The sequence below is a fragment of the Manacus vitellinus genome, unplaced genomic scaffold (genome assembly GCF_001715985.3).
Source record: "Manacus vitellinus isolate BGI_N305 unplaced genomic scaffold, ASM171598v3 scaffold_14_pilon, whole genome shotgun sequence".
Taxonomy (NCBI): Eukaryota; Metazoa; Chordata; class Aves; order Passeriformes; family Pipridae; genus Manacus; species Manacus vitellinus.
The window spans coordinates 9,506,632-9,518,769 of NW_021939063.1; the positions used below are offsets into that span (position 1 = coordinate 9,506,632).

The window sequence follows — 12,138 nt, forward strand, 5'->3', positions numbered from 1 at the left end:
CGGGGCCGGCTCAGTCGCTCTCGCTGGAGTCACTGCTCTGCTCGCCCTGCACCTTGTTGCGGTGCTGCATGGCGCGGTGGTAGGCGATCTGCACCGACTTGCGGATGTTGGACTTGCGGCCCTCCAGCATCTTCTCCTTGTCCAGGTCCTGGTTCACCCCCAGAGGCACCAGCTTCGTCCGGGGCAACCACTGCCTGCGGGGAGCAGGGGGCCACCTCGTTTGAGGGTTACAATCGTCTCCGGACACCCCCCCCAAAGCCCCCGGCGCCCCGGCCTTACCAAGTGCGCTTGTTGTCAAAGAAGAGGACAAGGTAGAGGTGCTCGCGTGCTTCCTGAGTCATCTGCTCCCCCAGCTTCAGCACCTCCAAGGGGGGCACGGGGATGGGGACGCCGTGGTGGAACATGCCTTCCCGCGGCATCTTGGGATCAATGATCTGCCAAAAGAGCAGGGGAAGGCTGAGAGGGGAACGGGGACCCCAAGAGCCAGTCTGCAGGAAGGGGACATGGATTTTGGAGGCCCCGATGATGGGCAGTACTCACCAGTGCCGGGTAGGAGGGGTACCCCCGGCACTTGGCCCACACCAGATCCAGGGCGTCCAGGGAGGAATCTTCATCCTCAGAGAGCCACCCCGCGCCGCGCCCCATGCCCTTGCGCACCACTGTGCCAGAGGAGAGGGGAGAGAGGGGTCAGCTGCGTCCCCCCAGGTGACGGTGCCAGCCGGGTGCGTGGCTGCACAGCCACAGTACTTACTGCCGTGCCCCACGCCTCGTCCAGTGCCCACAGAGTAGGACTCATTCTCCGTCCCCGACGTGTCCTCACTGCTGTCTTCCGGGAAGTTCACTCGGGAGAAGGAAGGTTTCCCTCTGCCCTGCTTGGAGGGTGTTGTGCTGCAGAGACAGGGAGCAGAGCCATCAGTAAGAGTCATGTTAAGCTTTCAGAAACTGCTTCTGGGAGGGCCAGCCTGGTGGGACACCAGGGCTTGTGGGCTCCAGCTGCTGGCCTCGGCACTGGGAAGGACTTGGAAAGGGTACCAGGCAGAAAGGTGGGATGGTGCTTCTGCCAGGGTGCCAGCCAGACCCCCACCCAGTTTCACGCAGGAGGACCCAGAAGATGTGCACTGATCAGAATTAGAGGCACAGGCAGGAACCTGATGGTGCTGGCAGCTGGAAGGGCAGTGACAGAGCAGCTGCTGTGCCAAGAGGGAATTCCCCAGTTCATGCTCCTTGCTAGCCCTTTGGTGCACAATCACACCTTTAGGTTTTACATTAAAAAAGGCACAAACCCTGCAGATTTCTAGGGATTAGCTGGGAGCAGCAGGAGGGTGAAAGAGACAGAGACCATGAAATGGGTTCCTCGTCTGGCAACTCTGGCAACTCGAGGCCAAGAGCCACCCACTGACACCCCGAGCAGCACCAGTGTCTCCAGAGCTGGGCCAGGGACAGTACCTGGTGCGGTCTGAGGCAGCGCTGCTGCTGCTGCTGCTGCTGGACTCCGAGTCGGAGCTGCTCCGGGGAAGATTGCAGTCGTTGCGGTACACCAGGAAGCTTTTCTTCACAGGCTGGTTCCCGCTGCTGAAACCGTTGGCTGGCAAGTCTGCAAAACACCCCATGAGAAGAGCGTTACCACTGCGCCAGCCCCTGCCATGTGCTGCCAGCGGGGCCACGGCCGCCCGGCTGCACCCACCCATGGGAGTGTCCTCTGCAGACTTGTCACTGTCACTGTCCGAGCTGGAGCTGGGCCGTGGGCTTCGCCCTCGCTTCCTCTGCCGCTGGGAGGACCCCATTATTGGGAGCTGGGGGGGCCCAATGGGGCTGTTCCCATGCCCAGGAGTGATCTGGCTGTCTCGATTCTTTGGAGGGCGTCCCGGACGTTTTGGGGGCCCTGCAGTTTTAGGGTTCTTCTTGGAGAAGAGCACTGAGGTCCTCCTGCCAACTTCATGTGCTGGGGTGGAAGAAGAATTGGGACCCAGACCTGGAAGAGGGAGAAGGTGTCAGCTGCAGCCCTGCTGGCAGGAACTGCATGGCAGTGGTGTCAAGAAACAGCTTCATTTCTTGAGAACATTATCTTGGAAGATCCTCCATCCCGAGTGCTGCCACACCTGCAACTTCAGGGTCAAACTTTCCAGTCTGCTGACAGTAAAAGCTAGACAGGGATATCAAAGAAGGGCCTGAAAGACAAAGGTCCCTGCTTGCAGAAGAGCCTGCTTTTCCTGGTGATTAGTGGACAGGACTGGGATGCAGAGGCGGCAAACCCCCAGTGACACCTGGCAGCTCTGCCTGGAGCTTTTGCTGTGTCCCCACAGACCCCAGCTCAGCATCTCTGTCCAGGGAGCTGGTAGCTGGCCTGTGTTTGAATCCCAACCCGAGAGAGCATTTGGAGCTCAGCAGTCAGTACCATTGCAACTCCCTCCCGTGCCCCCAGGCAGGAAGGGACGCTGAAGGCAGCCTGCTCCATAATGCCCCTAGAGAACCCCACAGCACGGCTGAGCTGGCAGGGCCTTGCAGGACAAAAAAATCCATCTCATGCCCCACATCACACAGCTGGAACTCTCAGTCTCTGGGACAACATCCAGTTCCTTGATTGACGAGGAGACAAGCTCACCAGGTGAGCACTGACTGTGCTGTGAACACCAGCAATCTGCCAGCCCTCCCCAGGGGCAAACACACACTAGGCTGCAGCTGTTCCAGACACTGAATGTGGTCTCCTTCAGCTGCCAATCCCCCCTGCTTGGCTGGCATGGCTCACTACAAACTACTCAGTGTGTGCCGTCCTCAGAGGGGCACACTGGGAGGGAGCCCAGGGAGGCACAGACATCATACTCTGTACCCACCTCTTTGGGAGAGATTACAGGAAATGAGGAATCCCTGCATGGGAATGGGAGATAAGGGACCATCCCGCAAGAGGTCACCTGCCCCACTCACACAGAGGAGTGAAGAGTGAGGTGTGTGTGGGGAGCTGCCCACACAGCCCTCCAGCCTCAGGATGCACCTGGCAGGGCAGCTGCTCCCCAGCCAAGCCAGTCCAGAGGTGGCTCTCCACCGCTCCCCGAACTGGCAGTGTTTTGGAAGGAGCATTACCTTTGCCAGTCTCCTGGCTGCTGCTCTCCTCTGCAGCACTGTCCGTCTGCAGGTCCTTCTCACAGGGGTTGTGGGACTGCATGACTCCCCTGGCAGAGGAGCTGTGCCGCTCCAGCCCGTCCCGGCCCAGGTCCCGCGGGTGCGCGAGCTTCCGCCGGAGGACAGTGATCTCCTTCTTGATCATCTTGGCCCGGCGGGACCGTCCTATGCTCTGCTTGCCCGCGTTGACCTCATCCAGCCGCTCCAGCAGGATCTTCAGCTGCTCCTCCAAAGGCAGGTGCTTCTGATTCTCCGAGAGCAGCAGCCGCACATCTTCTGGGGGAACAAAGAGGAGCAGATGGATGAAAGAAATCTGGAACTCATTGGAGCTCCTCTACATGAAAGGGCATGAGGCAATCCAGGTTCCCTGCAGAAGGGAAGTAGCTGACATGCCACCAAACACCTGTGAACCCTTTAGGGAAGTTACCCTAAAAGACCTGAGAAGGGGAAAACCAGCTAGTTGGGACCATTGGGGAAAGCAGGCTGATCAGCAGTATGGAGGATACCAGGGTTCTCATTGGCTGGAGAAAGGACACAACAGGAAAAAAAAAAAGGGAACTGTAACAGAAAAAAACAGAAGTCAAAAGGATCCTGAAGCATTACAGAGCAGGGAAGTTCCCCTGTCTGAGCCTGTCTTGTGCTGAAGCAGGGACACGGGTACCCTAAAAGGACCCTTCTCTAACAATATGTTCTTGGCAGTGCTCCCCAATGCCCAGAGACAAGCAGGACTACAACCACAGAGTATGGGGTATCTGGAGCAGTGTGGCAGCCAGCAAAGCCCACAGCTGGGAAGAGAGGGGGGGGAATACACAGCTCTGACCAGGGAGAGTTAGTCCTTCTAGCCAGGCAGCACAGCAAGAGCCTCAGCATCTCACAACTAGTGCTGGGGCCGGGGTGAGTGACTGTACCCTGACATGGGCCAGAGAGGCCACATCCCGGGCATACCCCTGCTCTGACCAACAGGAGGAAAAGGGACCAAGGGACTGGCAGGACACACAGACAAACTATTGCCTAGAACCAACCTAAGAGAGCCAAGAGGTACCTGGCTAGCAAAGTCCCCACCTCTCCAGGAAGTGGGGACACACAGCCCAGCATCCAACTGAACTTCCCATGGGAGGCAGCTCAAACAGACTCTCGGGTGTCCTGGCTCTGCCCAGCCTTTACCTCCGAGTAGCCCTCGTACCCTGGGACAGGGGACAAGTACCCACCATCCTCAATGTCTTGGATCTGAGCCTCTTCCACCGTTACGCAGTGGGGGAAGTGCATGCCTGTCTCGAAGTCAATGCCCATCTTCTCGGCCTGCCGGCGAGCCTGCCGGAGCACGGCGCCTCCCTGCTCCCGCAGACGGATGGCTGCCCGGTAGAAGATTGTGTCTTTGGCATTGTATTTCAAACAGTTGTTGATGATCAGGTTGAAATCCTCCTCAAAGTCATCGAAATTCAGATAACGATAGGCTTCCAGGTTTTGTTTCATTGTCTGAAAATCCATTGGCTTCTTGATGTGATCCAGGTAGTCTGGGACCTGCATGAGGAGAGAGCCAGAGCTAAAGGCCCAGGAGACAGTTAGCAGTACCTGCTCCAAGAAAACAGTTGTTAAAGGAATCAGGTATCGCTTCCTGTGCTCTGCCCAAATGCACATCGGGGAATGCCATCTGCTTTTGCAGCTTGAGGAACAGTAACGCCTCCGGATTAGGGAGCCCATGTGCTGTCTCAACCTGTGGATACATACTCTGAAGCGTTTTTACAGGTCCAGCACAGATGGCAGCACCCTGTCCTCTCCTCCTGCCTGCAGGCAGCTGGGATCCAGTATGCTACATGGTGTTCCGTGGGGACGGAGCTGTAAGCGCAGCCCCTGGGAGTGAGGGTGAGTGCAGAGAGGAAAAACAGAGCCGTCCAGGTGGCAGCACTGGCTGCAGGTGGGACACAGCCTTCCTCCCTGTTCTGCTGAGATGCCTCTGTGCTGACCCGCTGCCAGCGCTGTGCAGAGCCAGCATGGCCCTTCCCTACGTTCCCAGGCTGGAACTTGATGAATCTCAGGAATCATCTCCCCTGCCCACAGCAGTGATAGTTTGGGGAGTGTGAGTCAGTCACCTGGCAGAGGCCTTCACAAGAGGACAGGTAAGAGCACGCCAACTGACAAGGGCTGGCATTTTGCCTTTCCCAGTGGGAATCCCCAACTGCTCACAGACCCCAGGGTGTCACCAGTAACACAAACAGAGGAAGAGCCAAGTGCTGTGCTCCCAGCCAGCACCGGCTCGGCTGTTCTGCATTTGGCTCACCCAGGAGGAGCATTGCTGCACACTCCCCTCGGGTGAGTGAAGGGTGCTAGGATGTGTGAGCCAGCACCAAGTTGCTCAGGGAGCTTCTGGACCAGAGCACACCCTGGGCAGCCCTTGGCACGAGCAAGGACAAGTTTGAGTGAAGCAGAAATCTGGGGGAGAGGGTTCTTACTTCGTAGATTTCTGTTACCTCAGACAGAGGGACCGGCTCGCTGAAGATGTTGCCTGTGTCTTTCTCCTGCAGCTGCTCAAGCGTCTTGCGGAGGAGGATGAGGAAGGGGGTCAGCTGCATTTCCAGTGCCACCTGCTGGACTTTGATCTGAAACAGAGGAACAGAGCAGGGCTGAGCCCCTGCCCCCACCCAGACAGAGGGGACTGTCCCCAGGGAGCAGTGGTGCAGCCCTGCAGGACAGCAACCCCTCTCCTCTTCTCACGGAGGGGCAGGGACTGCCCCTCAGCCCCATCTCTGGGGATCGGAGGTGTAACACCAGCTCCAGCACCTGCGTGTCCCACCTGCACCTTGCAGAGCAGCCACCTTTGCTCAGAGCCGCTGGGACAGGGCACAGCACGGGCGAGGGGACCCTGGCACACACCTACAGCACTCTAAGGAGCCCCTACTCACGCCCACCCCAACGGCTCCCCAAGGAGGGGCAAACAATCGTTACCGTCTCTCTCTTGAGCTTCTCCCGCTTGCGTATCAGCTCCACCAGCAAGCGCGCGCGCTCGAGGTCATGGCGGAGGCGCTGCCATGACTTCAGCTGCTCCTTCAGGGCCCAGTTCTTATCCTCAGTGTCTCTCTGCAGGAACATCAGAGACCATGAGCTGATAAGAGATGTGCTCCCATCTCCACCTTCCTGACCATGTGCTGGGGATCTTCCATGGCAAAGGGAACCAGCCTGACCCTGTTGGTTCAGCAAAGGTCCCGGTTCCCTTGCTGTAACCTAGGCAAGTGACTCAGGAACAGTCTCACCAGAGCTAAATACCTGCCCCTTGGTCACCACAGCCCTCAGGATGCCACAAAGCCACACCCCGAGCCTCTGGAAATACTCTTCCTAACATGACCGACTGCCTGCAGCTGCCCAAGAGGTCTGTGCTGCTGCTCAGAGATCCAGTAAAGTGCAATAGGGCAAAAAGGAAACACAGCTCTGTTTGATTACACTTCTGGAGCACCAAATAAACGACAAATTTTTATCTTCCTGTAGCCGAAGATGAGCAGAAGCAGTCTCAACTCTTCCCCAAAAAAAAAAAAGAGAGGGGCCAAAGGCAAGAGAAACCCCTGCCCAGTCACAGTCATCAAAGGGCTCAGAAAGAAAGATTTAGAGCTCAGAAGGGGAGACAGAAGAAAAATCTTCCTCTCTGGTACCAGAGACTTCACATCTGTGAATTGCTGACTACAGGCTGAGGCAGACACTGGGCTGGAAGCAGCACCCAGAGGGAGTGCTCCTGGAGTGGTAACAGAAACTGGGAGTGAAGCCTTGGTTCCTTACAGACTGCTTCTGAGATCCCCAGCCATCTCTCTCAATGCTGGCTGACACAGCAGCCTCATACTAGAGCCATTTCTGACAGGTCTGCCATTGCCACAGGCCAAATGCAGGCACGAGAAAGGAGCTACCTTCTGCGTGGCAGCTGGAGAGTGCAGGATTCCCTCCCCGTGGCAGGCTGCCAGTGGCCTCACTGTCTGGCAATTCTCTGAACGCCGAGAGCGGAGGAGAAGGTGAAGCAGCAAAAGCAGCTGGGGTTGCCCTTTCCTCATCTGAGAGCTCAACACCCCTGACCCCCCTTCTGCACCTGCAAGCACCACATGCAGCAAAGGCTCCAAGCCCACAGCTCTGAAGGTGAAGGAAGCACACGCACAGCCAGGGTTCCCTGCAGCCCCACAACAAGCCCCAAACCAAGCAGCCCTTACCTGGTCGCAGTTCCTCTGTGACTGCAAGTGCGTCTGAAGGCGGCGGAGCAGGGGGACACCATTGCGGGACTGTCTCTTTAGGGTCCAGTAGCTGTGCAGCCTCTGCATGAACTGGCTCTTCCTCTGGATGGTTAAACGGTTTGTAATCTTACTGAGCCTAAGGAAAGGAGAGGAACCACAGAGCCCATCAACAAGGCAAGCCTGGATGCTACAGGAGAAGCCCTGGCTGAGGGCAGCTAAGAGCAGCTGCTGAGAAGCAGCTGCTGAGAGCAGCTAAGAAGCTCCTCAGAGAGAGAACACCCTTTCCCATGGCAGGAATTTCTGTGACACCAAGTCACACAGAGTAAACACAAGAGAGGATGCCAGGAAACATCCAGCCTTGCCTCTCCATAACAGACTTTTGCTTTCTACCTCCTGTCAACTTTTGGAGAAAGCCTAGGGCAGGCTGAGCCAGGTTGGGCTACAACACAGCCAAATCAGGGGCTGGAACCTTTAACAGCTCCCACAGTCCCTGAGACTGCAAGTGTTATGGTGCTACCCCAAAACCATTATTTATCTGTCTGAGGGTTGCTAGCCATGATAAAGGGCCTGGCCAAATGTTACCAGAGAAACTCAAGCCTGGCAAAGCATGAGGAGGAAGCAGGTGGCATGAGCACAACAGAGCTCCCATCCAAGACTACTCTAAACAGCCCAGAACACCACAAAAGGGATTTCTTACTCCCCACAACAGCAGAAAGTCTGGAGGGGCTGGGACAGCCTCATTCAGCGAAGTCAGATAGAGACGCCCTGCTAGCACGGAGCCGAAGGGACAAACCCCCAGCATCTCCCTGTCTCACAGGGACAGCTCTTCCCATGGGATGATCCAACCTGCCTCAGCCTCAGGTGAAGAGGCTGGGGACGGCAGTCTCATGTGCCATCACCAGCCAAGCACAGCTCCCACAGGAAGACATCTGGCATTCCGGCAACAGCCCTTGAAGAATAATTAATCCCAACAGGAAGGCCTGGGGAGAGGTTAATAGCTTCTAGCTCAGTGTGGGTTTCACTGTGAGCTCGATAGCAGCAAGAGTCTACAAACTGCCTGCCAATGTGTCCACAAGTAGGAAAAGAGACCCTGGCTATGGAGCAAGCCCTGAGTGAGCAAAAACATAAGGCTGGGACACAAACAGACTTTGGAGAAAAGCCAGCAGCCTTGTGGCAGAGACCTGCCTCCTCAGGTCACCAGAACATTGCCCAGAGAACACAGCCCATGTGTGCTCCCCGCTGACTGCAGAGGAGATAGTCTTGAGGATCCAAGGGCTGGATGGTGTCCTGTGGGGAGGAGGAGAGCTCAGCAGCTCAGGGGGTGGCTCAGCTCCCACCATGGGGAGGAGGATTTTTCAGCAGCTCAGGAGGCGGTTCAACCACCATGATGACAAACAACTCTGTGCCAAACCTGCACTTCAACGGTGTGATGCCTGCTGCAGGGTGACAATGAGATCCAAAAACACCCTAAGATGCCCTGATGTGCTTTTACGTGCTGCCGAGGACACCAAGAGTTATAAACTACACTGACAAATTCTGGCAAGGCTCTTAAATGCTCATTTCAGGATTTGTATGCCAGCCCAACAATCCAACCAGAGCAAGACACACAGCAGTTACACCTGTAACAACAGGGTGTTTGCACCCCTGTGAGCCCACAGGGTTGTGATGTGACAGAAACACAACCCCTGGCAAGGCTTCAAGTACCTTTCCAACAGCCCTTGTGCTGTGGAGCCAGCCTTGGGACCACCGTGCCCCTTGGCAGGCAGGAGTCCTGGTGCTCTCCAGCCACCCCTCCTTGCAGGCAGTAGTGCAGAGGCTTTCAGCATCCACAGCTGCACAGCCCTGCTCCAACAGGCAGCCCCGAGCAGACACAGCTGTTGCTGCACCTGGCACAAAACGCTGAGGAAGCCCAGCAAGGGGTACACGGCTGCTGGGATGCATGAACTGTGCTCAGCAGGGCACTGGGATCCCAATCCCAGACCTCTCTGCTCCAGAGCCAAAACAACCCCTGGGATTAGCCCGTTTCCCAGGCCTGAGTTGCTCCCGCACTTCTGTCATTTGCCTGGCACAGCCTCAGGAGAAAACGGTCTTCAGCAGAAAGGAGAGCAGTCCCCTCCTCGCTGCCTGATTTACTCCAGTGCCTGAGGTCAGCACAACAGGAAAGGAGTGCTGGGAACCTCCAGCTGCTTCCTGACGCATCTGGCCAAGTTCACTCTCTGCTGTTAAACTAATAGCAGCTATTTCCTGCCCCACCAAGGGCCCAGACACCTTTGTGGGGTAGCGCATCGCACAGCCCTGCTTCTCTGCAGGACTCCCAGAGGAAACCACCACAGCCCTCTGCAACAACGAAGTGAGAAACACCTGTGCAAAAAGCTAAGGAGAGGAACAGGGTAATATCTACATGGAAAGCAGGACAGGAAGCATGGAGAAAAGGAGAAATCTCTCCCCAGTCCAAGGAGGGCGGTGGGTCGTACCTGTGAGGGGGGATGCAGGGCACAGAAACCACGGGCGCTGCAGCCCGTTTCTCTGCCAGAATCTTCCGTGCCTTCTTCATCTTGATCCTAGACTTGGCCTTCGCTTTTTTGACTTTCTCAGAGCTCCAGCCCTTTCCCTCCTCTTCCTCCTCCTCCTCCTCCTCTTCCCCCTCACTGTGGGAGAGGGCGGGAAGCCTGCGCACAGAGCCCGGCGGTGTGTGGATGTCGCAGTAGGCGGTTTTACGCACGCTGAAGGAGGTACCATTGGCACCTGTCTCCCGGACGGGCTCCATCTTCATGTACAGCCCGGCCTGCTGGGCGCAGGTGACGTGGAAGGCAGTGTAGCAGTTGGCTTTGTGACACTGGATGCAAGCCCCGGAGCCGCGCTGCTTGCAAATGTAACAGGTCAGCTTCCAGCGCGCGGGCGGGATGTGCTCGATGCTGTCAATGGGCTCCAGGAAGACGGTGTTGGCAAAGCACACCTCCGGGATCCAGAGGGCACAGACCACGTGTGCCCAGCGCCCATCGTCCGTCTGCTTGAAAGCCCCCCCCTTGTTCGGGCAGAGGGCGCAGTCCACAGCGCGCGAGGGTGACTGCAGGCACCGTCTGCAGAGCCACTGTCCCTCGGGGATGTAGGGCACCCCGTAGCACTCCTGGTGCACAGCCAGGTTGCACATGTCGCAGAAGAGGATGACGTTGCTGTTCTGACACTCCCCGTCGTTGCAGATGCAGCAGACGGCGTCCTCGTCCACCAAGGCGTTCGGGTCCCCCTTGTTGTGGCTCTCGAAGTACGACTCCTTTTCCAGCCGGTCCATCAGGTACTCAAAGATCTCCTGGGGAATAGGACTCACACCTTCGTTCTTCCGCCGCTCATTCATGATGTCCAGCCAGATGTAATCCTCCTCATCCATGTCATACTCCACCTCCTCATCCAGCTCCTCTGCCGACTTCTCGATGTACCTGGAAGGACAGCACGGGAGAGTGAGGGCATGTTCAGCACGGTTGGAGCTGCTGAAGCCCAACTCCAGGGTTTGGCTGTGGCTGAGGGAACATTTTAACACTCCAGCCAAACCATAAGTCAAAATAAAGAAACAAGGACAAGGCAGGAATGTGCAGAAGTGCCGCTGCACCCCGAGCACTGCAGCGGCACAGCGGCACCTTGCAGACAAAATAACACTGGTCTAAGGAGCAAGGTCAGGCCTTGGAGACTTGTCAGCGCAAGGCAGGGGCCTGCACAAGCCACCCGGAAGGTGCCAGTTCTCTGGAGACAGCAGCCTCATGACCAAGACATGATAACCAGGAAAGGACGCATCATGTTTTTTAATTCTGGAGAGGGGGCTGTGTTAACTCCTGCTTGAGGTATTACCTTGGGCAACTGCACTGACCAAACCTCCCACAGAAAACTGTAAGACGAAAATTAAGAATTAAGCCCCCAAACAGATCTACAGGTACATCTTGGTGCTGAGGGGCTCTGGAGCTCTCCCAGCATATCTCCAAAGAGCAGAATAGGAGGCAAAAGGACACATTTGGGTTTTGTTATGACCGTACATGCTGTTCCAGCAAGGAAAGAGAGCAGCAGTCAAACTGCTGACAGTGACCTAAGCAGCAACTGAGAGCTCTGTAGACACACAGACCCCTCAGAACTGGGAGGTGATGCCAGGCAGAGCCCCAAGAGCCTGAAGCCATGGGACAGCGAGCTCCACAGGAGCTGGGATAGGCCATCAGAGGCCATGGGCAAGCCGCCTGCACAGAGCCGGGCCAATTCCACCTCCAGACCCAGGGCACAAGCCTGGGAGCCTCCTCACACCCCAGCCACGGGCAATACCTGTAGTATGAGGTGGGACGAGGTGGGGCATCGGGGGTGTCCTGCTCCAGCTCTCGGTACACCACCTCGGGCAGCTTGGGGGTGGTGCTGGCCGAGGCATTGTGGTGATGGTGGTTGGAGTCCTTGCGCTTCTCCTTGTTCTTGTGCTTGCCAGATTTGGGAGGGACGCTCTGCGTCTCCGTGTTCTCCTTATTGCTCCCGTTCTCGGGCACCTCCTCGGGAACGTCCTCGTCCTCGGACACCACGTCGAGGTTATCGAAGATGCTGATGCGGTGGACGCGGCCGTGTAGGTCCACCTCCACCATGCGCTGGGCCTGGGCGTAGGTCATCACCTCTCGGCCGGGCGACTGGGAAGTCTCGGAGGGGCTGGGCGACTGCTTGTTGGCGGAGCGGGCCTGGCGCCCCTTCTTCTTGTGCTTGCGCAGGGGGGTGTGCTGGGGCGGGGGCGGGTTGTCGTGGTCATAGTGGTAGAGGTGGTACTCGATCCCGCTGTAGCTCTTGTAGATCTTGCGGCAGG

At 57.1% G+C, this 12,138-nt stretch overlaps 1 protein-coding gene across 1 annotated transcript; it reads right to left on the reverse strand.

The window, feature by feature from the left end:
* Positions 1-6: 6 nt before the first annotated feature.
* Positions 7-12,131, reverse strand: BRPF1 (bromodomain and PHD finger containing 1). The gene is made up of 13 exons (XM_029958342.1): positions 11,622-12,131; positions 9,797-10,756; positions 7,302-7,458; positions 6,061-6,192; positions 5,586-5,714; positions 4,326-4,638; positions 3,079-3,393; positions 1,685-1,972; positions 1,447-1,594; positions 752-888; positions 541-659; positions 280-434; positions 7-194 (listed from the first exon to the last, which is right to left on the reverse strand). Exons 1-13 carry the CDS (start codon positions 11,948-11,950, stop codon positions 11-13), a joined length of 3,366 nt encoding a protein of 1,121 aa, XP_029814202.1. The 5' UTR covers positions 11,951-12,131; the 3' UTR covers positions 7-10.
* Between the last annotated feature and the right edge of the window lie 7 nt (positions 12,132-12,138).